The sequence below is a fragment of the Peromyscus leucopus genome, chromosome 1, assembly GCF_004664715.2.
Source record: "Peromyscus leucopus breed LL Stock chromosome 1, UCI_PerLeu_2.1, whole genome shotgun sequence".
Taxonomy (NCBI): Eukaryota; Metazoa; Chordata; class Mammalia; order Rodentia; family Cricetidae; genus Peromyscus; species Peromyscus leucopus.
In genome coordinates, this window is record NC_051063.1 from 107,753,671 (window position 1) to 107,776,079 (window position 22,409).

Genomic DNA, 22,409 nt, shown 5'->3' on the forward strand with positions numbered 1-22,409 from the left:
CCCCAGAGAGGTGGCTACTTAGCAGTGCCACACTGTGGGTGAACAACTGATGATAAACACCTCCCCGAGGTAGAGGGCGGCTCAAGGGGGTTGGGACTCATCTGCCTGGTGGAGTCAAGAAAGTGGAGCTCATGTGGTGAGGGGGCAGCCCAGACAGAAGTGGGAAATAGCACAACATATCCTAGGCTTCTGGAAAGGAAACTGTGGATACGAAGGAGCTGGGTAGCCTAGGAGTTATTCAAGGGCAGTTATTGCATAAATTTAATACAACACTGGGGTTAGGGAGAGAGGACCCTTTGTTCTTTAGCTGGATCGATCCCCAGAGGTTTTCAAATGGGGCTTAACTGGGCCTTTACCCAGCTCAGTAAAAGGGAATCTAGACCTTGGCAGGGCGAGGGGGGCCTGGTATAACAAGAGAGTGGTTTGGAGTGCCCTAGGCTACCAGCTAACTGGAAAAAGGCAGCAGAGGCTTAGAAAGGCTCTGGGGATTGGGGGCAGGGGCGAGGGTCGGACACTCAAGGTTCAGATCACGAGCCATGAGACTGGCTGGCAGCACCACTCTCCAAGCCCGTTGGGTCACCCTTTGGTTCCGGTGGGACCTGGGAGCCGTGGGTGCTCAGAGATCCTCTGGCTTCCACTGCCCAACCTCTTTCCTCAGGGTCTCCGGACTGCTCCAGCGTCACCACGAGCGTCACCAGGCTACTGCTCGGCCCGTGCTACACTGACCCAGAGATTCTGAAGGAGGCTGAGGGCACCCAGCTGTCTGGGCAGACGGAGCTGTTAAAGCTAGGATCTTTAGGACCTAGAAACCAGCCTGGTCTCTCCCTTTGCTAGGCCTGTTATCAAGGCTTTTTTTTTTTCCTTTTGCTCTGGGAAATGATCACAGGGCCTTGTTTCCCTGCCAACCACTGCCACCAGGCCTGAGCCCCAGGACACCTAGGCAGACACAGATGGTCAGAGTGAAGAGACTGCCGTCCAGAAAAGGGATGGGTGGTGCTCTGGCCACCAGCAGACCTTGGCTAACCCCCTCCTTGACAGAGCCTGTTGGGAACAATTCATAAAAGGAGGCTGGAATTGGGTAAATTCTAATAAATGCTCTGATTCAGGCCACATCGTGACTAATGAAAAACGTGGTGGGGGTGGCTGCATCTGGGCTGCACTGAGGTGGAACACTGTGGTATGGGCAGGGGACTCCATGGCCACTTCTACACAGGGAGCACGGACTGATGGCAGGACAGGGTCACGAGGCTTGGCTTTCTTAGAAATGGAGGGATCATCTGGTGGTCCTGAGGGTGTCAGGTCACAGAACGGTACCCAAGGAGGCAGCCATGGCTGGCCTTCAAGCATGCAGGGACTCGTGCTGTGGTCATCAAGGTGCTCTGGAGTTCCCGTGGGCACCTTTTCTGACCACAGGCTGCACGTGTGGGAACAGAGAGCCGAGAGCGGACAGGGGTGAAGCCTGGCAGTGGTGAAGCTAAGCTGACTACGGTGAGCTCCCTCTGGGAGGGAGGGGCTCAGAACAGCCCACCCCTGCTCCTGCCCCACTGCAGCGGCCACTGCAGCGGCACCAGCCACACGGCTCTGGGCTCCTCCTCCCTCCCATGTCTGCTGGGCGGCTGGCTGAACTCACCTGTGATGTGAGCAGTGGCTGTTGGGAGGTGTCCCCGTGTCCGTCCCCCCCCCCCCCCCCCCCCCCCCCCCCCCTCACACCTCTCCTGCACTCAGCGCATTCCGTGCATGTTCCGTCCGTCCATGGCTGACCCGCTTTCCACCCTCCACCAAGTTCTTTGTGGGAAGAACTGACCGCTTTCCCACATGCCCACAGCATGTGTGAGGAGCCCATTTCTAGGCTCATTGGCTAACTCTGCCCACACAGTGGCCCACCATAACTACCCACTGAGAGAGCATCCACTGAGCTGTGTTCAAGGACCAGCTGGAATCCCCACCAACTCCTTGAAGGTGCCTGGGGCAGGGGTGTTAACCAGTGAGGAAACAATCGCAGAAGCTCAGTGACATGGTCAAGGGTCTACCAGTACACACCGGAGCCAATCCATACCTGGTCGGTCCATCTGATTTAAGACTGGGGATTTCCCCCTCTGGAAGCAGACACAAAGTAACTGTCATTTGTCGTTTATTCTCACATACATTATTTTGTTTGATCCTCACAACAGTCCTGTGAGGTAGGTAGGGTTATGTATTACTATATGCCCATTTCGCAGATGAAGAAACGGAGGTGGCTCAGAGAGGCGAATGACTTTTATAGTCACATAGTACGTTAGTGGCTTCACAGGTTCTGTACTTGCTCTAAGGTCAAACTATAGAATTAGGAAGCACCAAAAAGATGGAGAAAGCAGTTTTATGGAGAAAGGGGGGGGCAGTGTTTATTTCTGAGGTGGTTTCTTTCCCCCTTGACTTATTTGGCTATGATCACAGCTTCTGTTGTCCTGATTGGTTCTCTGAAGAACTTTCCAGAGTACTACTGGCATGGTGGCTCAAGACAGCCACAGAGAGACTTCTGGGTCCTGCTGTAGGGAGAGAAAGGCCTTTAGTGCCTCGGGACCAGGTTTTGCCTATGCCTATGGAAACTCCTCATTCACAGGGTATAACGGTGGAAGCCCTTTGCTCTGTCCACCCACGGGTCCTGTTCCAGGCTTCCCTGGCTGTGTCTGGAGCTCGTCTGCAGTGGGGAAGATTCTGGGACTCTCGAAGAAGCTATAGTCCATCCGGGGACGAGTCACAATGTGCAGTTTAGAGGTCCATAAGGTACCTCGCCTGCTGGGGAGCTGTGGTCTGGGGTTTCTTGCCCTTAATGTATCCCAGGGCGGCCCATAGGTAGTTAGGACCAGACAGCATGATGGGGAAGGCTGCTTTCTTAAGAGAAATGTTAGGGCTGGAAATCTGCTCCAGGGGCACCGTGGGAGTACAGAGCAACCTGTACTCCTTGCCGAAGGCCATTTTCCAAAACCCTATATCTCCTCAGTCCGCGGTCTTCTCCCAGCCAGACATAATCAGGCATGCTGAGCCATGGTGGGGAAGGTTGATGAACTGGGGGCCATGAACAAGGCAAAGCCATATGAAAGAGGGCTGGCTTAGGAGAGAAAGGAGCTAATCTTGCTAAAGACAAATGGGAAAGGGAATCTGAGTTCTGGGTAATGGTATTGCTGAAGTGTCTAGTCAAAGCAAGGACACACATCTGAGTGAAAAGAAAACCTAGCACATGGACCCAGAGGACAGACTGTGGGTCAATACTGAAAGGACTTTCTAACAACCAGCATGGCTCAACCTTGGCAAGAGCTGCCCTGAGAATAGTGAGCTTTCTGTCACCAGGGGGTATGCAAGGTGGCGTAAGTGTTCCCTTGGAGGTACTCAAGGAGAGGCACTCATCCCCAAATGTCCTGGGGTGTCCTAGAAGAAGGGGAAGAACTAAAAACTACTGGATTATTTTCCAACCCTGAGAGTTCATAACATACTGGTTTAAACCGACTGGTTTTGGTGATGCTTCCAATTCATGGGAAAAGGATCATGAAAGTCAAGAGACGGGCTGGGTCACGAAGTGTCTTTCATCATCTTGGCTCCAATACCATCACATCTCTGCAGGGAAAACCACCAATTTCTGAAGCCAAGAATCCTTCAATCTAGCCTCTTCAGGAGGGTCACCCCTTCCTGCTGAAGCCTAGACACTCACTCCTGAAGGCCACGGGACAGCTCAACTTTCTCCCTGAGTGGAGTGGCAAAGGGTTCTGGGAACATATTGCATTCCAAACCACCCAACCATGGTTGCCTTTGGGCAAAGGTGTCCTGGTACCTGGACCCATCCTCCAGAGTGAAGAGCAGGTGTGATGGATTGCATATGCTGTACATGTTATGTCCTAGGGAACTAACAGAAGCCTCTTGTTCCCACCCTACCCCTCGGCGGCCAGGGCTCTCTCTGGAGATGGGTAAGTGAGGCACTGACTAGGGGTCGGTGATTACCCATGAGAAAACTGCCCCTCCTTTGTCACAGCCAGAGTCCTCCTGTCGGCTCCTCCTGGATGTGTCAGATGACTTTTAACTTGTCACAATAAACTACCCATCACCAGCTCAAAATGGCAAGAAAAGGTGGTTCTGTTTAGAGGACATGTGGATTCCAGAAGGTGGACTTCATCGTGCGGAATCAAGGCCTGCTGTGCAATTAATACAGATTAGTATAGCTCCCTGCCTCGCGCCACCGGTGAGACACTCTCCTCAAAGCCTTGGCTGACATGAGCTTCTTGAGGACTCCTTCCCCAGTGTGGCTAGGGTCTTTTTACCTGTACCGTATTAACCGAATGATCTTGTTGTTCATGAAGTCCAGAGCGTGTGGATGGGAAGAATCGATGCAGAATCCGTCACTCAGAGCGATTTTCAGTACCTCCTCCACAAAGACCTGGAAGCTGTTGATCTGCTTGTTGGCGGGCACCACCCACAGCCTTTTGAGGTTCTGCTTCGTGTACTCTTCCTCTGGAAGGCCTTCCACATTAGCCACCCAGTCAAGAGTCAGGTGGTTGGGGTCCTGCGAGTGGCTGGTGATGGAGGAGAGATTGCCATTGGAACAGTAGAAGAGCTTAGAGCCAAGGAGCTTGAGGAAGAGGCAGGATGTGCTGAAGATGTTGGCGTTGAACACCTCCATGCTGGAGGAAGACAGGCTGTAGATCTGTGGCGCCTCCCGCACAGTGAAGTGGACTGTCTGCACACGCTGCTTCAGCGTGATGTTGAGCATGGCATTCTTCTCTGCCTTGGAGAGTTCTACCTCCTTCTCCTGCAGGGCCTCAATCAGGGGCTGGACCTGGTAGAAGTCAGCTTCCCTGCGGAGCAGGCCCATCTCCTGGAAGTCCTCCGGCAGGTCCAGGTGGGACGTCCGCAGGAAGTTGAGGATGTAGCGGAACACTTTGCCATCACGGTCAATGAAACAGTTCCCTTGGCTGTCCCTTTTGGTGGGCATCTTCCCACTGAACATGGCGCCCAGCATGGAGTCAGGGAAGCTGGTCAGAGTTGCCAGTGAGGTTGTGTAGAGCTTCCCCCCAACGTTCAGTGTAATGGGGTCAGACATGGTAGGAGGCCAGGTGCCTGGAAATAGTTCTAGATGGGTAGAACGAGAAAAGGGTTATTATCCAGCACAGCTGTGTAGTCACTCCTAATTACAGGTCGAGCCAACATTGAGGGTGAAATGTATTTATGCCTGATGAATGGCTGATAACTGCTATACATTAGACTCACACGGGAAGACAAGCATGTGCATGTGTACACGTACACACACACACACACACACACACACACACACACACACACACACACACACCTGTGTCCTAGTACTCGTAGGAATTTTTTGAAAAGTCTCCTTTGGTGATTCAAATGTTCAGTGAGGCTGGAGAGCCACTGGTCTGTGGAAGAAAGGAAAACGTGCCTGGGCTAAAGGCTCCCTGAATACTTTTATGAATAGTAACTTGCATACATAACAATCCTGTCATCTTTTGGCACAGACAGTCTCATCATTCATCCCTGCTGCAGACAAGGACGGCTGGGCTGAGACTTATTCCTGGCCTAGGGAAATGAGTGCTTTGGCAGGATTCAAACTCAAGTTCCTTTTGTGTGAAAGAAAAATGTGTAAATGATTACTAGCTAGAGAATGTTATCCTTTGAAGTACTTAACAAACGCTTTGTGATTGGGCTCAGAACTCTCACTGAACCAGTACTGATCCAAAATGAATTATTTTTCTCTTTCAATTTACAAATAATTGTAACTAGTGCCATTTTCATCCATCTACCAGAACTACCATGGATCACTTAGTTTCTGGCCTCCAAACGACAATCCTTTTTGGACCCCTCCCTCCCCAATACCAATCTACTCTGCCAGGAAGATGCTCTTTTCATTCCTTAACCGTCTGAAGCTGACTGCAGAGCAGCGTTGCTCCTGAAGATGCCTTACCCACTCTTTAAAAACACCCTTGGCTGCAGATGGTCCAGCTCTTAGACCATTCGCTGCTCTTGCAGAGGACTGGGGCTCAATTCTTAGCACTCACAAGGCGGCTAGCTACCTGTCACTCCAGTTCCAGAGGATCTGATGCCCTCTTCTGGCCTCTGAGGGCACTGCATGCATGTGGGGCACAGACATACACGCAGGCCGACTATTCATACATATCAAATAAAAACAAGTGAAATAATTTTGAAAGACAATAAAAACATCCCTCACTGCCTCCCAGCCTCCAGCATCTAGAGCATGAGCCTCCTCTAACTGTAAGCCCTGGATCTAACATCTTTTTAAGGTTCTTGAGAGCATGCGCTCTACCCTCTCAGCTTCTATAGGAAACGTATAGAATGGATTGAACAGTGTTACCGCGAGAGTGGAGGTGGGGAGACCAAGAGAAATAAACCGTGGTACTGCCCTACACAAGGACCCATGCTGTCGGTGTGGGGGAGGGCAGACAACAGTGAAGGTGTACGACAAGACAGGGGCATGAGGAGCTGGGGGAGATGAATCCGGGTACAGCATGCTGTGCACACAGGTCCATGGGGGTGGGGTCAGCAGAGGCAGCAAACACTTCTCTGTGTGCTGGTCATTTGAAGAGGGTGTCTACATTGAGACCCCCTTTCTGGTGGGCAAAGATGTCCAGCTGCTTTGTCCGGCTGGCTGGAAGGACTTGCAAGTCCTTTCCCAGTCTAATGGGGCATTTTGATATTGCAGAAAAGCATCAACCATCTGGAGTGTCTGAAGAGGAACCAGCCCACGATGAAGTTACAAAACTCTTGGCAGGAACATGGAGCAGATGGGCTGTGAGACACTGGGGAGGTCCAACAGAGCTGGGTGCAAGCAGCTGTGGAAAGGGGTGGAGGCCAGCACTTGGTACAGCAGCTGGGAAGGGGGCTTGGGGCTCACAGCTGAGTCAGGCACAAACAGAACCCAGGAGGGGGTCACCCTGACTCAGGATTAGATGAACTAATCCGAATCTTCTTTCTCCTTTCCCATTCCCGGACTCTGGTCCCTTTTTTCTTTTAGATAACACCCTGCATATTTTAGTTTTCCTGTCCTTGAGAAATGTCACCCCCCACCCCTGCGTTTCTCCATCACTGCACTTCAAGCCCAAACTGCTTTGCGAAGTAGTTCAGCTCCACAGTTGTAGGGATCAGAAGGGCTGACTGTATTTCTAGATAGTTCTGTGGTCCAAAGACTCTGTATCTCATCCCCTGCAGGTGTCAGGGCAGAGTGCTGGGGTGGAGAGGGGTGGAGCCACAAAGCACTCCCGGAGATCTAAGGTGGTGCCTGAACACCATTTCTCTGCTTGCACAAAGCAGCACAGAATGGTTTCATGGCTCTCAGGCCTTTGTCTGAGGACGGCAGCAGTTTCAGCCGGTAGGAGCAGAGGTAGGCTAAGAAGGCAGGCCTCCTGCCCTAACCTAGGGAACCTTCTATGGGGTCTGCTCCAGACCCACCGAGTCATACAGCAGTCTTCTAAGGCCCCACAGTCAGCGGGTCACAGCGTCCACCATAACAAGCTCACAGACTCTGGTGTGAAAGGCACACTAACGTGACACATGGGGCAGGAAATGGCACCTCTAGAGGGTCAAAGGGTTCACAAGTGAGATAGTTGCAGTAGTGAGGAACTAATACCACTGAGCTACCGCCTCTCGGGTGCCCAGCTGCCTCTTGGCCATCTCTACCAGATAGATATTCACCCGGTATCAGAGCTCAGCAGAATTCCTCTGCACCAGAGCCACTGGGAACTCTTCTTGGCCACCGGCTGCTGAAAACAAGCCCTGGGATCTTGAGCACTACAATGTGTCTTGAACCCCTTTCTACAGGTACTGCAGGCCTCACCCTGTGCTCTAGTCTACACCCTCCATCTCCCCTTGGCTCTGTCTTCTGTCTGTTCTCTATTCTGGTCTCAGACCAGATTCTCCTAAAGCACTAGTCCCCATCCAAACCACTTCGCCCTCCCACTCTCACCCCAAACCCCACCTCGCTATACATTCTGGGCTCTGGTACTCACCCTCACACCCGCCTTGTCTGCTGTTCATACTCTTTCTGCCTCTGTCTTAGTTAGGGTTTTTATTGCTGTGAACAGACACCACGGCCAGGCCACAGCAACTCTTATAGGGAAAACATTTAATTGAGGGGGCTCGCTTACAGTTTCAGAGGTTCAGTCCACTATCATCACGGTAGGGATCATGGCGGCATGCAGGCAGGCATGGTGCTGGAGAAATAGCCAAGTGTCTTACATCTTGCAGGCAACAGGAAGTTGAATTGACACTGAGGGAAGCTTGAGCAAAGGTGACCTCAAAGCCTGCCCCCACAGTGGCACACTTGCTCCAACAAGGCCACACCTCCTAATAGTGCCACTCCCTATGGGGGCCATTTTCTTTCAAACCACCACATTCCACTCCCCAGCCCCTAAAGGGTTAAAACCATATCATAATGCAAAAATGCATTCAGTCCAACTTGAAAAGTCTTCATAGTCTATAACAGTCTCAAACTTATTTCAAAGTTCAAAGTCTCTTCTGAGACGCATGGCAATCTCTTAACTGTAAAGACCTATAAAAATAAAAAATCGTGCCGGGTGGTGGTGGCACATGCCTTTAATTCCAGCACCGGGAGGCAGAGCCAGGTGGATCTCTGTGAGTTCAAGGCCAGCCTGGTCTACAGATCAAGATTCAGGACAGGCACCAAAGCAGATCATATACTTCCAACATATAATGGCACAAGATATATTACCATTCCAAGATGCAGGGCAGGGAGCACAGTCAGGAAATACTGCACCAAAGCAAGACTGAAAACCAGCTGGGCAAACTCCAAACTTGGCATCTCCATGTTTGATGTCAAGGCTCCTTTCAGCTTTGTTGACTGAAGCACATTTTTTCTCTTGGTTCCACTACCAGTTAGTAGCTCTCCTTGGCAAGTATTCCATGACTCTGGTATCTCCAACGTCATGGGTTCTCCAAGGCAATCCAGGCTTTACCTCCACAGCTTCATGCAATGGCCTCTCTACTAGGCCTCCATTCAGGGATACCCCTGACACATGCCTGGCCTTAGCAGCTTTATTCCATAACTCTTTCTTCTATCCTTAACTCTAAAGCCAAAACCATGTGGCTGAAGCTGCCAAGTTCTGCTGCTTGCTAGGGCTGGAACATGGTCCTTCATTCAATTGCATCCTCACCGCATTTCTGTCTTTCACTGACTAAGCTTGGCTGTCCCTGAACTTTCTCTTCAGACTGGCCTCAAACTCAGATCTACCAGCCTCTGCCTTCCTAGTGCTGGGCTTTTCTTTAGTTTTTTTTCCACAAGCTGGAAACTTAACTGGGTAGGATCTTGCCTTAAGGTCACTAATCCCTTGATCTTTCTTAATCTGTTTATCTCCTTGAACACAGAATTCAGCTCTATTCCACTCCCTGGTGCCCTTTTTCTCCTTAAAATGTTCATTTTGTAATTTACCCTGCTCAGCTTGCTCCTTTTCATTAAAGCTACCATAAACAAACAAACAAACAAACAAAAAACGACAGAGTCTATACTAGGCTGTTTTGAGATTTCCTCTGCCAATGGAATTAAATTAAAAATTCTTCACTTTGGCCTCAGGCAGACTCTTTGCACAAGGGCAAAAGACAGTCACCTTCTTCACCAAAATATCACAAGAACGATCTGTAGGCAACATACTAAACTCCTCTGAAACCTCTTGAGCCAGCCCCCAACAGTTCAAATTACTCTTAGTACCTCTGTCTTCCATGCTCCTACTAGTACGGCCCTTTAAGTAGTGCTTAAGGCACTACTTTCTAAACTCAAAGTCCAAATTCCTCCAAACACACTCATGGTCGGGCCTGTCAGAGCAATACCTGACTCCTGGTACCAACTTCTATCTTAGGGTTTCTATTGCTGTGAAGAGACACCATGACCACATGACCACGGCAACTCTTATAAAGAAAACATTTAATTGAGGCTGGCTCACAGTTTCAGAGGTTCAGTCCACTAACGTCATGGTGGGGAGCATGGTGGCATGCAGGCAGACATGGTACTGGAGAAGGAGCCAAGTGTCCTACATCTTGCAGGCAACAAGAAGTCCAACTGACAGTCACACTGAGGGAGCTTGGGCAAAAGAGACCTCAAAGCCTGCCCCCACAGTGACATACTTCCTCTAACAAGGCCATACCTCCTAACAGTGCTATTTCCTTTGGGGACCATTTCTTTTTAAACCACCATATCCTCCATCTTTTCTACTGTCAACTTGTAAGGCCTAAAGTAGGAGCCAGTGGATCTGTAAGGCTCCACCCAAATTTCCCATGTTAAGAGCTTCCTTCTCACTGGGCATGGTGGTTCATACTTATAATTCTAGCACTCAGGGAGGCAGAGACAGGAGGATCACTGTGAGTTCAAGGCCAGCCTAGTCTGTATAACAAGGTCCAGGCCATACAGGGTTACTCAGTGAGTTCCTGTCCAAACAAACAAACAAACAAACAAACAAACTCTCTTCTGAGGGCTTCAATCCTGCTCAGTTGGTGGTTCAAGCTTGTAATCTTTGCTACTTGAGAGGTTGAAGCTGGAGAATTGTAAGTTCAAGGCTAGCAGGGCCAACTTAGCAAGTCCCTGACTTAAAATTAAGACGGGCCAGGCTATACCCCATTAGAAGAGTGCTTAGCATGCAGAAAACCTCGGTTCAATCCCCAGGACTGGAAAAAATGAAGTCTCTTGCCCCCAACATATCTAACCCTTTCTCTAGCTTTGCAGAACATTTGATGAGCTACAGATTTTATTAGGATGTGTAAATGATGCTCAATTTGGAGCAGCAGTGTGTCTGTCTAGGGAGTTACAGGTATTATCCCAGGAGGCTGAAGCCGATTACAATGTTCAGGCCAAAGAAGAAAAGACACATGCTGGGTGAGAAGAAACCCTGGCTCGGTGTGCGGCCTGCCTGCCCATGTTTCTCTGCACCTCTTTTCTCTGTCTATAAAAGCCGTTTCATCTGCCTGAGCTCCCAGGATGGTCTATCATGCCTTCTCAGAGCTTCAGCTCTGGAAGAAACCCGAGTTCCTTCTCACCAAGTTCTTGTCTCACAAGTACTGGCTTCTGAGAGGCGAACATACTCAGTCTTGGAATAGAAACCACATGACAAGGCCCAGACAGGATGGGGTATGCCAGCAATTCCAGCAGTTGGGAAGTGGAGGGTTGACTGTCTTGATACCAGCTGTTCTATGGCAATTTCCTCTGGGATAAAACAGTTCCTCTTTGAAGGAAGGTCCAGACTGGAGGGGAGTTTACTAAGAGGCAGGATATGTAAAGTAAGGCAAAACAAAAGGATGTTCTGAGTCAGTGGTTCTCAAGCTCCTAAATGCTGTGACCCTTTAATACAGTTCTCCATGCTGTGGTGACCCCCAGCCATAAAATTATCTCCTTTGTTACTTCATAACTGTAATTTTGTTTCTGTTATAAATTGTAATGTAAATATCTGTGTTTTCTGACAACCTGAAGTGACCCCTATGAAAGGGCTGCTAACCACAGGTTGAGAAATGCTGAATGCTGTTCTAAGTAGAGGTGAAACATTCTATCCTGTAGGGAAGCTTTTTTTTTTTTGTTTGTTTGTTTTTTCAAGACAGAGTTTCTCTGTGTAGCCCTGGCTATCCTAGAACTCGCTCTGAAGACCAGGCAGACCTCAAACTCACAGGGATCCACCTGCATCTGCCTCCTGAGTACTGGGATTAAAGGTATGCATCACCACTGGCCGGCTATAGGGAAGCTTAAGCCCCAAAGGTAAATAATTCAAAAGCTCCAGGAAGTCCCTGAAACTGACTAGGTTCACTAGGCCTCTCCCTCCTCAAGCATATATGAACTATATGGATAGCATCACTACCTATTAGCAGTATGGAATTAAAATCACGAATACCATGGTAAGTCTATGAAAATAAAAGTGCTCATGAAGAAAACTGGCAATTCCAAATGTTGGTGAGCACACAGCAGTGGAGAGTGGCAACACACTGCTGATAAGAAGGCAAGAATGAATCTCCTGTTGTCATGTGACCAAGTGGTTCCACCCCTGGAGAGAGGAAGCTGTATGCCATGGAGTCCTGTATGGTAATGTCTAACGCAGCTTTGTTCATGATGGCTCAAATCCAGAAACTACTAAAATATAAACAAGTTATGCTACAGTCATATAATGGACTGTGACTCAGAAATATACATTATATATAACTCTTACACACCTGTTTGCCATATAGATGAATATAGATGAAAAGAATTACCACAAGTGAAAGAAGCCAGCCTCAGAAATGTGCATGTGCATGATTCTATTTGTATAATATTCTGAGAAGGAAAATTAGAGACAGAGATCTGCTAGTGGCCAGGCCAGGGACAAGGCATGGGCTATGAAGAGGCACGAGCGAATATTTTGGAGTGATAGAAATTCTGCATATCTCGATGTCATGGTGGTCAAAACTTAAATAATTATAACTTAAGAAGAATGTGTTTCACTGTGTATAAATCATCTCTATAAACTGGAACAGAGAATGTTATAGCATATTAATGAGTCATGAAATCAATACAGTAAGTGGGCTGTGACCAGTTACATCTATTGCTGAGATTTCTGTTTCAGTTATGTGTGTGCACTTGATCATAAAATGATTCCCCAAAGTGAGACACTGGCATGCCGGGTGCTTTAATTAAAACCAGAATTATGGTAGGGAAGATAAAAGAAAAAGCTCCATTCTTTGAAGGTGAGAACTGAATCTCTGAAATAAACTGTCAGTAGAGAGGTTCATAGGAGGAAAAACATGTAAATGCAGGTACCACAAACAGACCCCAAAGAAGGGTCAGATTACTGAAGTCTACATAGTACCCAGAGTAACAGACAAGAACAAGGGCTGAGGACTTGCCACACAAGCTGTGTGTGTGGGAAGATGCATAGATGGTAAATAATGATTATCTCAGGTAACAAAAGCTGTCTAGAGCTATCCCCAGAAGAATGGGCGACAACCTGTGATAAAGTTAGTTTGGGCACTGGGTATGGTATTTCTTCGTCTGTTCTGTGATTCAGTTCATCTTTCAGGTTGAGGAGCCAACAGCTAGGGAGCTATTCAAGGCAATTCTCGGTTGTGTAAGGAACCTTCAGAGAAAGCCCCTTCCTGCACCTGGAAGAAGAGCTAAGAGCCAGAGGGCAGGGGGTCACAGAGGCTTTGGTCTTCTTTTATTCAAAGCACTCAGCATGCCATGTCACACTCTGGGGAATCGTTTTCTGAGCCCCCTATCCCTTTGAGAATGACAGGACTCATTTCTACATAGCCACTTTCTAGCACACAGCAGTATATATATGATATAGTAAGAACTATGCATCCTGGCCTGTCTCTCAGTCTAGGCCAGAGTTCTAAAATGCTCATGATTTCCTTTTGGTGTATTACTGATCTTGCCCCACTCCTGAAATGCACACCAAAGGGGCATCTTCCATTAATCCTAACAAGCCCTGCCACCACAGTGGGTTTATGTCAACAGTTGACATCTGGGCAGCCCTTAAGGACAGTGGCTGGTTACCAGAAAAACCAGCTATTAGAGGGCTGAACTTTCACCCTCACCTTCCAGCAGGGACTGGAGAGTGACAATCACCAAGGCCAAATGATTTAATCAGCATGTTCACATACTGAGACCTCCACAAACACCCAACAACAGGATCTGGAGTCGGTGAACCCAAGGAGTTACCAGGTGAACGGGCACCTGGTGGGAATGAAGCTGCTGGCCTTTTCTCCATACCCGGCCATATGCACTTCTTCCTCTGGCCTCTTCTGAATTATCCTTCTACAACAAGCTAAGAATCTACTAAGCAGACTGTCTTCATGAATTTTGCAGGCCATTCTTACAGAGTGAGTTCCAGGATGACAGCCAGGGCTACACAGAAAAACCCTGTCTTGAAAAACCAGTAGATAGTAGATAGATAGATAGATAGATAGATAGATAGATGATAGATAGATAGATAGACAGACAGACATAGATAGACAGATAGATAGATGTTACCTTGGTCATGGTTCCTCTTCATAGCAACAGAACAGCGACTAAAATGGAGGTAGGGATGTAACTCAGTGGTAGAGTACTTGGCTGGCATATGAGGCCCTGGGTTCAGAAAGTGGTGCTTAAGGGCTGAGTTGTACAGCTCAGGAACATCTCCCAAATACATGCAGGCCTGGTTTCCATGCCTAGCACTACAGATAGACGAAACTGGTAAGGAGAGCCCTAAGCAACAGAAGGTGTTAACAGCCTCGAAAAGTCTGAAACCTCTTGAAGCATCTTGTTCAAATACTGCTCTGCAGCCTGCGTGGCAAGCCAGAGGCTGCCAGCTGTTGTTGGGTCTCACTTAACACTCGGTAGCTCTTTACTCATTTAATTAACTGCTTTCATTGTTGTTGGTGGGGATCAATCTAGGACCCCATGCATGTTAGGCATGCACTCTATCACTGAGCTACATCCCCAGCATTTATATAATTATAAATTATATATTATATTTTCTGTTTTGTTTTGTTTTATTTGTTTATTTGAGACAGTGTTTCTCTGTGTAGCACTAGTCATCTTGGAACTCACTCTGTAGACCAGGCTGGCCTTGAACTCACAGAGATCCTCTTCCCTTCCAAGTGCTGGGATTAAAGGCGTGTGCCACCAGTGCCTGGCTTATGTATTTATTTTTGTATTGTGGGAGATAAAACCCATGACTGTGGGATGTGAGAGAGCCTCACTACTGTGCTGTATCCTACTTTAATAATGCTATAGAGAAGAGCAGAAGGAATGGGTCTGTGTTTCAGGGCTTTCCTCCACGCCTTTACAAGCACACCACCTTCAGATACGACCACATGAAGCCAGAATATGCCACGTCCCCTTTGGTACATTGATTGTTTAGTTATTTTGAGAAAGTGCAGACATAGGAGCAGCTCTGGACAGATGCACTTGGAGGAAGAGAACTTGCAATCACAAAGGAAACGCATTAGGAAGAGAGCTCCTCGGAGCCGGCTGCTGTCACCTGAGACTTTCATCTGTATCATCTGTATAAGAAGATAACCCATATTCACTACACACTTCCGTCCCCCCCACCTCCCACAATTCCCCACCACTGTCAGAAGCTCAAGCTCATCTTCCTTCCTCTAGCCCAGGATGCTGTATAAACTTAATCGCAAATTCTTGGAGCCTCATAACTGTGGACTACCAAATGTGTACACACTAACCAAAATGGGCTTTCTCCTGTTCTGCTTTAGCTCTCTGCTTTAGGCATCAAATACCTACTTTTCTTCCCTACTATTACCCTCTCCAGTTTGTACATGAGGGAAACTGAGGCTCAGAGAGGGCAAGAGATGCTCAAGGTCACATAACCAGTCAGTGGAGAAGCTGAGACCTGAATCCAATGCCCAATCTTACACCTCTGCTCATTTCCTTCTGTCATGGGACCCCAGTGTGCAAGGAAAGCAAGAGATGCCCACATCATCATGCTCTGTGTACACCAGCTTGGCGCTCTGCCCACTCACACCCGAGGACAGGGGAACAAAACCCCAGGATGACAAACAGCTCCTGCACAGTGCAAATCCACTGAACAATCAAAATCTCTCTACAGCAAGCCAGGACTGAAAAAGCAATGTGCAAAAACCAGGTCTTTAAAGGCCAGATTCACAAGGTAAATGAGGATGCAAACTGAATCAGGAAATACAAGTTCCAAGCCACAGCCCGTGTGTGTGTGTGTGAATGAACAGTTCTCTCATGAAGGTATCCCCAGCCACTTAAAACACAGGAACAAACAAACAAACAAACAAACAAAAAAACCCAAACAACCAGCCTCTCCCTCTCTGGGTAAATCACAGGCACCAAACCAGGAGATGGTAGCTCCTTGATCCACTTGACAGGGCAGTTGGGCTAGGGTGCCCCACCTGGCTCTGTGGGAAGGGGCAATTTTAGTCCAAAGCCTGAAATCATCATCTGCAACCTTTAATTAAGACCCCTGAAATAGAAATCTTTGAGATGTTCCATAAGAGCTGTGGCCTGCAATCCTCAGTTCTTGCAGGCTCCAGGAGGGTAGGTATGTTAAAGAGAGCAGCCTCTTTAAGCTCCAAAACACTACATCAAGGGAAAGCATTACCTCCACTTTACAAAGGGGGAAACTGAGGCTCAGGAGATTAGATAACCTGCCCAAAACAGTGGCAGGCTGTGTGTCGAGGCCACTTTGTCAGCAGGGTGTGCACGCTGCAGCCTTTGGGAGTGAAGGCCTTTGCCATATCTACCACCTCAACACCTCAACTCGATTCTGATCCGTTTGCCAGGGGCCAGAGAGTGACTATTTCCTGAGGGAACTATGACATGCTCAGAGCCATGTGAGGCATTTTCCTGAAGATTATTTCATTAAAATGGCACAATGGCAGTATGATTATCATCCTGGTTCTAGAATTGTAAAAGCAAAGCCCAGAATAGTGAAGACAGCTAGCTACTTAAGACCCCATACTGAGAGGAGGCTGGGCCAGATCTCCAAATGAGGACTCATGAGCCTGTGCCCTGGCCCATACCAGAAGCCACAGCATTTCAGTAAGGACCAGAGACAGAATTTGAATAAGGCTTGTGATGCTTCTGAGAGGAAAACAAAAGACCGACTGGTGCTAGAGATCAAACCAAGACCCTGTCAGTGGTGGGCAAGTGCTGTACCACTGAGATACCGAGCCCCAAACAAAAGACATTACGGTTGTCCTAGAAGAATAATAAGGGCTAGAGATGTGGGACCTTTTATGTGCTATCAGTGAGGACCAACTGTTGTAACAACCATAAACTTATTTATTTATTATTACTATTACTAAGTAATAATCCCTCTCCCTTCTCTGCTTCATTCACTCAGAGAGCCCAGAAATGATCTATAATCTATGAGGACACCTGCATGGGTCTTTTTAGATAGCTCCTACAAGAAACAAGGGCTTCCTGGAGAAATGAGTGGTTCCCGGATATTTTTTTTTTTTTTTTTTTTTTTTTTTTTTTTTGAACAGGTTTCTTGCGTAGTTTTGCGCCTTTCCTGGAGCTCACTTGTAGCCAGGCTGGCTCGAACTCACAGCGATCCGCCTGGCTCTGCCTCCCGAGTGCTGTGATTAAAGGCGTGCGCCACCACCGCCCGGCTTCCCGGATATTTTTTAAGGGAAGTTCCAAGTGAGTCTGGAACTTCTTTGGCCAGATAACAAAGAACAAAGACTAATAAGTCCATGTCAGAAGAATACAGGAGCTGGCCTCAAGGACAAGTTTAGGATAATTTGAGTATCAAAATCATAACAATAATAGATTTTAGCACACTGAATTTTTTAATGGGTCCATAATATTACTGCAAAAAGAGAAAAAGGGGTGAGGAGGGAACAGGGAGTGAGAAAGAAGGAAATGTTTTTCTAAAGGAAGGAATAGCAGGTGGGTGGACAGGCCAGGCGCCAGTCTTAGTTTCTCTTCCTGTTGCTGTGATAAAGTGTCCTGACCAAAAGAACCAACGGAGGAGCTTATTCCAGATCATGGTTCACAGTGCAGCCTGGCACGTGGGGAGCCTAGGGCAGCAGGGGCTTGCTGCACAATGTGTGGTCACACTGCACCCACAGTCAAGAAACACAGGGCAATGAATACCCGCTGCTGCTCATCGCCTTCCTCCATTTGTATAGTAAGGGAACGGTCCCACCCACTATTAAGATGGGTTTTGCAGCTGGAGGTAGTGGCACTTGGGAGGCAGAGGCAGGCGGATCTCTGAGTTCCAGGCCAGCCTGGTCTACAGAGTGAGTCCCAGGACAACTAGGGCTACACAGTGAGACCCTATCTTGAAAAAACTAAAAGATGGGTCTTGTGGTGGCTCAACAGACTCAGGTGCTTGAATGCTTGGTCTCCAGTTGGTGGTGGTGTTCGGGTAGGTTTAGGAGGTGTGGCCTTGCTGGAGGAAGTATGTCACTGGGGGTGGGCTTTGAGGTTTTAAGAGCCATGTACCATTCTCAGTCTGTTCAAGATGTGAGCGCTCAGCTGTTCCTAATGCCAAGATGGACTCATCCCTCTGGATAAGCTCAAACAAATTCTTCTTTAAGTTGCCTTGGTCACAATTAAAATAATCAAGATAATCTCCCATTGTTAACATTAGACCTGCCCCTTGGGGGCCTAGCCAATACTCAGGCAATACCTTGGCCTACTCGGGATCCTGACAAGTCTCATGTGCTCATTGCTATGGGGTCTCTCTGTGCATGTGTGACTTCCCCTCATAAGGGGGTGGGAACCATCCCCTTTCTCTCTCTCTATCCCTATGAAGTCACATCTGCACTTCCTCTCTCCTCCCTTTCCTGTCTCTTTCTCTTCTTCTTCTCTCCTCAGCTCCCTTCTCTCCCTCTCCCACCAACAAAACTCTCCATGTGAATGTGGTCTGTATGGTGTATCTCTCTCTCTGCAGCTCCCATCTGCCATGACCGTCATGTGCCATTTTTAAAATACAGCACCCATGGCATGCCCAGAAGCACACCTCCCAGGTGATTCTAGATTCTGTCAAGTGGACAATTACCACTATCACAGTGGTACAGGACTGTTTTCCCAGTACTTGGGAGGGAGAAGGAGGAAGAGCAGGAGTTCAAGGCCAGCCTGGTCTACAGGAGACCCTGTCTCAACCTACTTTTTCACCCAAAATGAACACCAACTAATATAGAAGGAATGGTAGAATTAGAAAAATACCATTTTGCAGCCTTCAATGTTACCATTCAGGCAAAGATCATCAATGGATGTGGCATGGAAGGAACACATTGTCTAGAGCAGTGGGTCTCAGTTATCCTAGTGCTGTGACCCTTTAATACAGCTCCTCATTTGTGGTGACCCCCAACCATAAAATTATTTTCATTGCTACTTCATAACTGTAATTTTGCTACTGTTATGAACCATAATGTAAATATGTGTTTTCCAATGGTCTTAGGTGACCCCGTGAAAGGTCATTTGACCCTAAAGGGGTCGAGACCCACAGTCTGGTCTAGGGAATTGTTACGGACATTTTCCCTGTTATCATGGAGACATCATGCTGTCATATTAACCAAAAGCTTCATGGAGGCCTCTGGTACCTGCCTTCTAGATTGATGGAATCAGAAGTACACATTACCAAAAAGCCAGAAAAAAAAAATAGCCAGGATCTAATCATTAATGGCCTAATCAAATATACATAAAAGGTAAGACAGCTCTTTTCAGATTACATAATTTGCTCAAAGAGATGCAACCAGAGATTTTTGGTGAAAAGTAATACCAAGTGCTAATTTGGTAACTATTATGTAGGCGAATGCCACTATTAGGGTATATATATATATATATATATATATATATATATATATATATATATAAATGGAGAGAGAGAGAATTTAGGAAAACTTTCTTTTTTCTAGACATGGTCTAGAAAAGAATTCATGTTGGTATAGAAGAAGCAATCTTCCTGCTCAGTGTCCCAAATACTGGGATCACAGGCATGTGCCATCATGTCTGGCTATGACAGCCACATTCTCTTCCTCCTCCTCTCACTCACTCTTTCCATGTCTCTCTCCTTTTGTGTGGCAGGTCTTCCTAATGCTGCCCTGCCTTAGCTGGTCTGGAGCTCACAGGTTCAAGTGATGCTCTTGCCTCCGTCTCCTGAGTAGCTTGGACTATAGGGACAAACCACCAAGCCTGGCTTGTAAGTTAAAGTAGCTGGGAGATAGGTGTACATGTCTGTGTGAAGACAGATGTGTCCAAGCCTGAAGAGGTGAACGCAGGCTGACCTGGAATTTATTACAGGCTTGGCATTTGGAGGCTAAGATGGTCAACTAGGTCTAGAGTTGGAGAAGTTTCTGAGTGGGAGGTCCTTCTAGATGGACCTGTGGGAGATGTCCCATGGGAACAGCCGGCCTATCTTCCACACTGGGATCCAGGCTTTGAGATATGGCTGCCTGGGCCTTGTTTCTGCCTCTTCCTCCTGAGCCTAGAATTTGCTGCTGTTAGGTAGCAGGAAGGAAACTCCTGCTGGTTCATATGAGAGCTACTTCTACAGCCAAGGTATGCTGAGCACAGGTGGAAAGAACCAGTGGGGCTTTCTGGGGTAAGTATATGGTTTTGGTCAGTGTTTGCTGTAGGCTCTGCCCTTTACTAGCTGTATAGCCTGTGGCCAATTCCCAGGGAAGATGATGGTGGTCATGAACACCATTAATAGTAATAATAAGGGTTACAGCTGACTCGGCGGTTCCAACTGGGCTAGCTATTCAACATGCTAATCTCTACTAATCTCATAGGTGAAGCAGGCACATTCTCTCTCTCTCTCTCTCTCTCTCTCTCTCTCTCTCTCTCTCTCTCTCTCTCTCTCTCTCTCTTTTAAGACAGGGTTTCTCTGTGTAGCCCCATCTGTCCTGGAACTCAAGAGATCCACCTGCCTCTGCCTCCTGAATGCTGGGGTTAAAGGCATGTGCCACCATTGCCTGGAGAAATAGATACTCTTGTAGCTCTGCTTTATAGACCAGCCATGGCAGGCCATTTCCTTCCTCTGCAACTTGGCTTCTGTCATTCCCTATGCCAGGAACTTAGATGCCAGACCTCACATGTGGAATTCCTAGCTTCCTCTTCTTTGACTCCTAGCATTTTATGCTCATTCACTGGCACACCTAACCTAAGCTATTAGATGGGTGCTTGGTCTCCCTGTTGGGGCTGGGAAACCCCTCTCTATCCCCAGAAACAGGCTGGGCAGGGGGCAGGAGAGACATTTTTATTTAAAAAAAAAACCTTATTTAGTTTGAACCATTTTCACCTTCCCGACAGACTTATTTTCCAATAGGAATATTTATTTCCCTGTCCTGGAGATAAATACTCTCAAACATTTCATTTGGAAAGACTTGAATTTTCAATTGGGCATCAAAGTCCTAAGACAAGGTCTCACTGACTGCTGGCTGTAAAGGCGATAAAGGTTTCCACTGGTAGGGGAGCGGGCGGAGCACTAGGTAAATTTCAAAGTGAGCAATGCCTTCTGATCAACCAGCAACTTCCCCACCTAACTCAGTTAGATCACCAGGATAAGGACTCTGGCTCGGAGCCCCGCGGACTTCACCTTCACCTCCCACCCCCAAGAGCTGCTCTTTAGTCCCTCTTGCCCTGTCCTACCTCTAAGAGGCCCACAGGCTGCTCCACAGGACCAACTTAGCAAGAGAGTAAAGGTATTTTCTAGACTCAGTTCACACAGGGGACCCTGGTATTTGTGACCAACAGGGCAGAGGGGGGAAAGTGAGGCTGGAAGAAGACACCACCCAGCCAGATGCAATTTCCCTGCGTGCACAGAAATGCTTTGTCAAAGATGGTGCAGACTCCAACCACCACACTCATCCTCCTGCAGAACCTTCCTTAGCCATCTTGGCTAACTCTCCTGGTTGGTCCAGTCACCACTTCCTTTCAAGCGTTCTCTTCCTGTGATCTCCCCACGCCTCCCATCAGTGATAATGATAAACAAAGGGCTTTCAAATCCCTCCAGCCTGAAGACACCATAGCGGGGTTGCCTTATAGCTTGGCAGTTAGAGGAGCTGAGGGAACTGGTCCTGAAGCACAACTTTGGAAGGGTAGGGTATCAGAATATTTATTTCTTCTCTACACTACCCCGGACCAAACCCGTTTCCCCGGCTGCGGAGAAAAAAGCAGGGTCTTTGAAGGCGTTTGTGGCAAGTTACTTATCACCCGTGTTCCTCAATTGGAAACAAATATGGTGAAGCCTTTGCAGGATGCAAGAGGAGAAAGAGTTTTGTGTGTGACGCACTGAGCTCCAAGGATGGGCTCTTTATTTCTAGTCATATGGAAAGAACGGTCCTGTGTCCATCCACAGGCCCTGGCCCACTGCTCAACTACACGCCCTGGGATCGCCAGAGCTGGGGAGGGGGTCCCTGCCATCCCTGTGGTTCGCCCTGCGCCCCTCCACCTAACTCAGCACCCATTCCTCAGCTCAGGAACACGACCCCTCTGATCAGACAAGATGCCCCTTCTCATCTAGAGACCCGGCTCCTCTTCCCAGCCACCAAAGGCTCCTCCCACAGCGCACCCCTCCCCAGCCCCGCCTCTCTGGTAGCTCTGTCCACCCCCCCACCTCGAAACGCGCCCCTCCCCCGCGGCCAAGGGCGGGGCTACCCCACTTCACTGACGAGAACAGCGAGGCTGCGACAGATGACATTTCACGGCAGGACAGGTGCCCCGAGGGCCCCATTATGCATCTGCTGGGTCCCGAGCTCCCCCTCGCCCCGGCGCACCGCACCCACCTCCAGCCCTCGCTCCGCAGCCTCCCCTCCAGCCAGCGCAGCTTCGCCAGGGGGCGGGCCGGGCGGGGGCAGGGGCGGGGCGTCCCGGGCCGCGCGCTGCCGCCGGGACTTGTAGTCTCCTTGTTGAGCCCCGCCGCGCCGGGCGCCCCGCCGGACTCCATCTCCCAGGAGTCAAC

At 48.4% G+C, this 22,409-nt stretch overlaps 1 protein-coding gene across 1 annotated transcript; it reads right to left on the reverse strand.

Moving 5' to 3' along the window:
* Nucleotides 1-2,114: 2,114 nt before the first annotated feature.
* Nucleotides 2,115-22,294, reverse strand: Kctd21 (potassium channel tetramerization domain containing 21). Its single transcript, XM_028877441.2, has 2 exons — nucleotides 22,234-22,294; nucleotides 2,115-5,097 (listed from the first exon to the last, which is right to left on the reverse strand). Exon 2 carries the CDS (start codon nucleotides 5,066-5,068, stop codon nucleotides 4,286-4,288), a length of 783 nt encoding a protein of 260 aa, XP_028733274.1. The 5' UTR covers nucleotides 5,069-5,097; nucleotides 22,234-22,294; the 3' UTR covers nucleotides 2,115-4,285.
* Nucleotides 22,295-22,409: the final 115 nt, after the last annotated feature.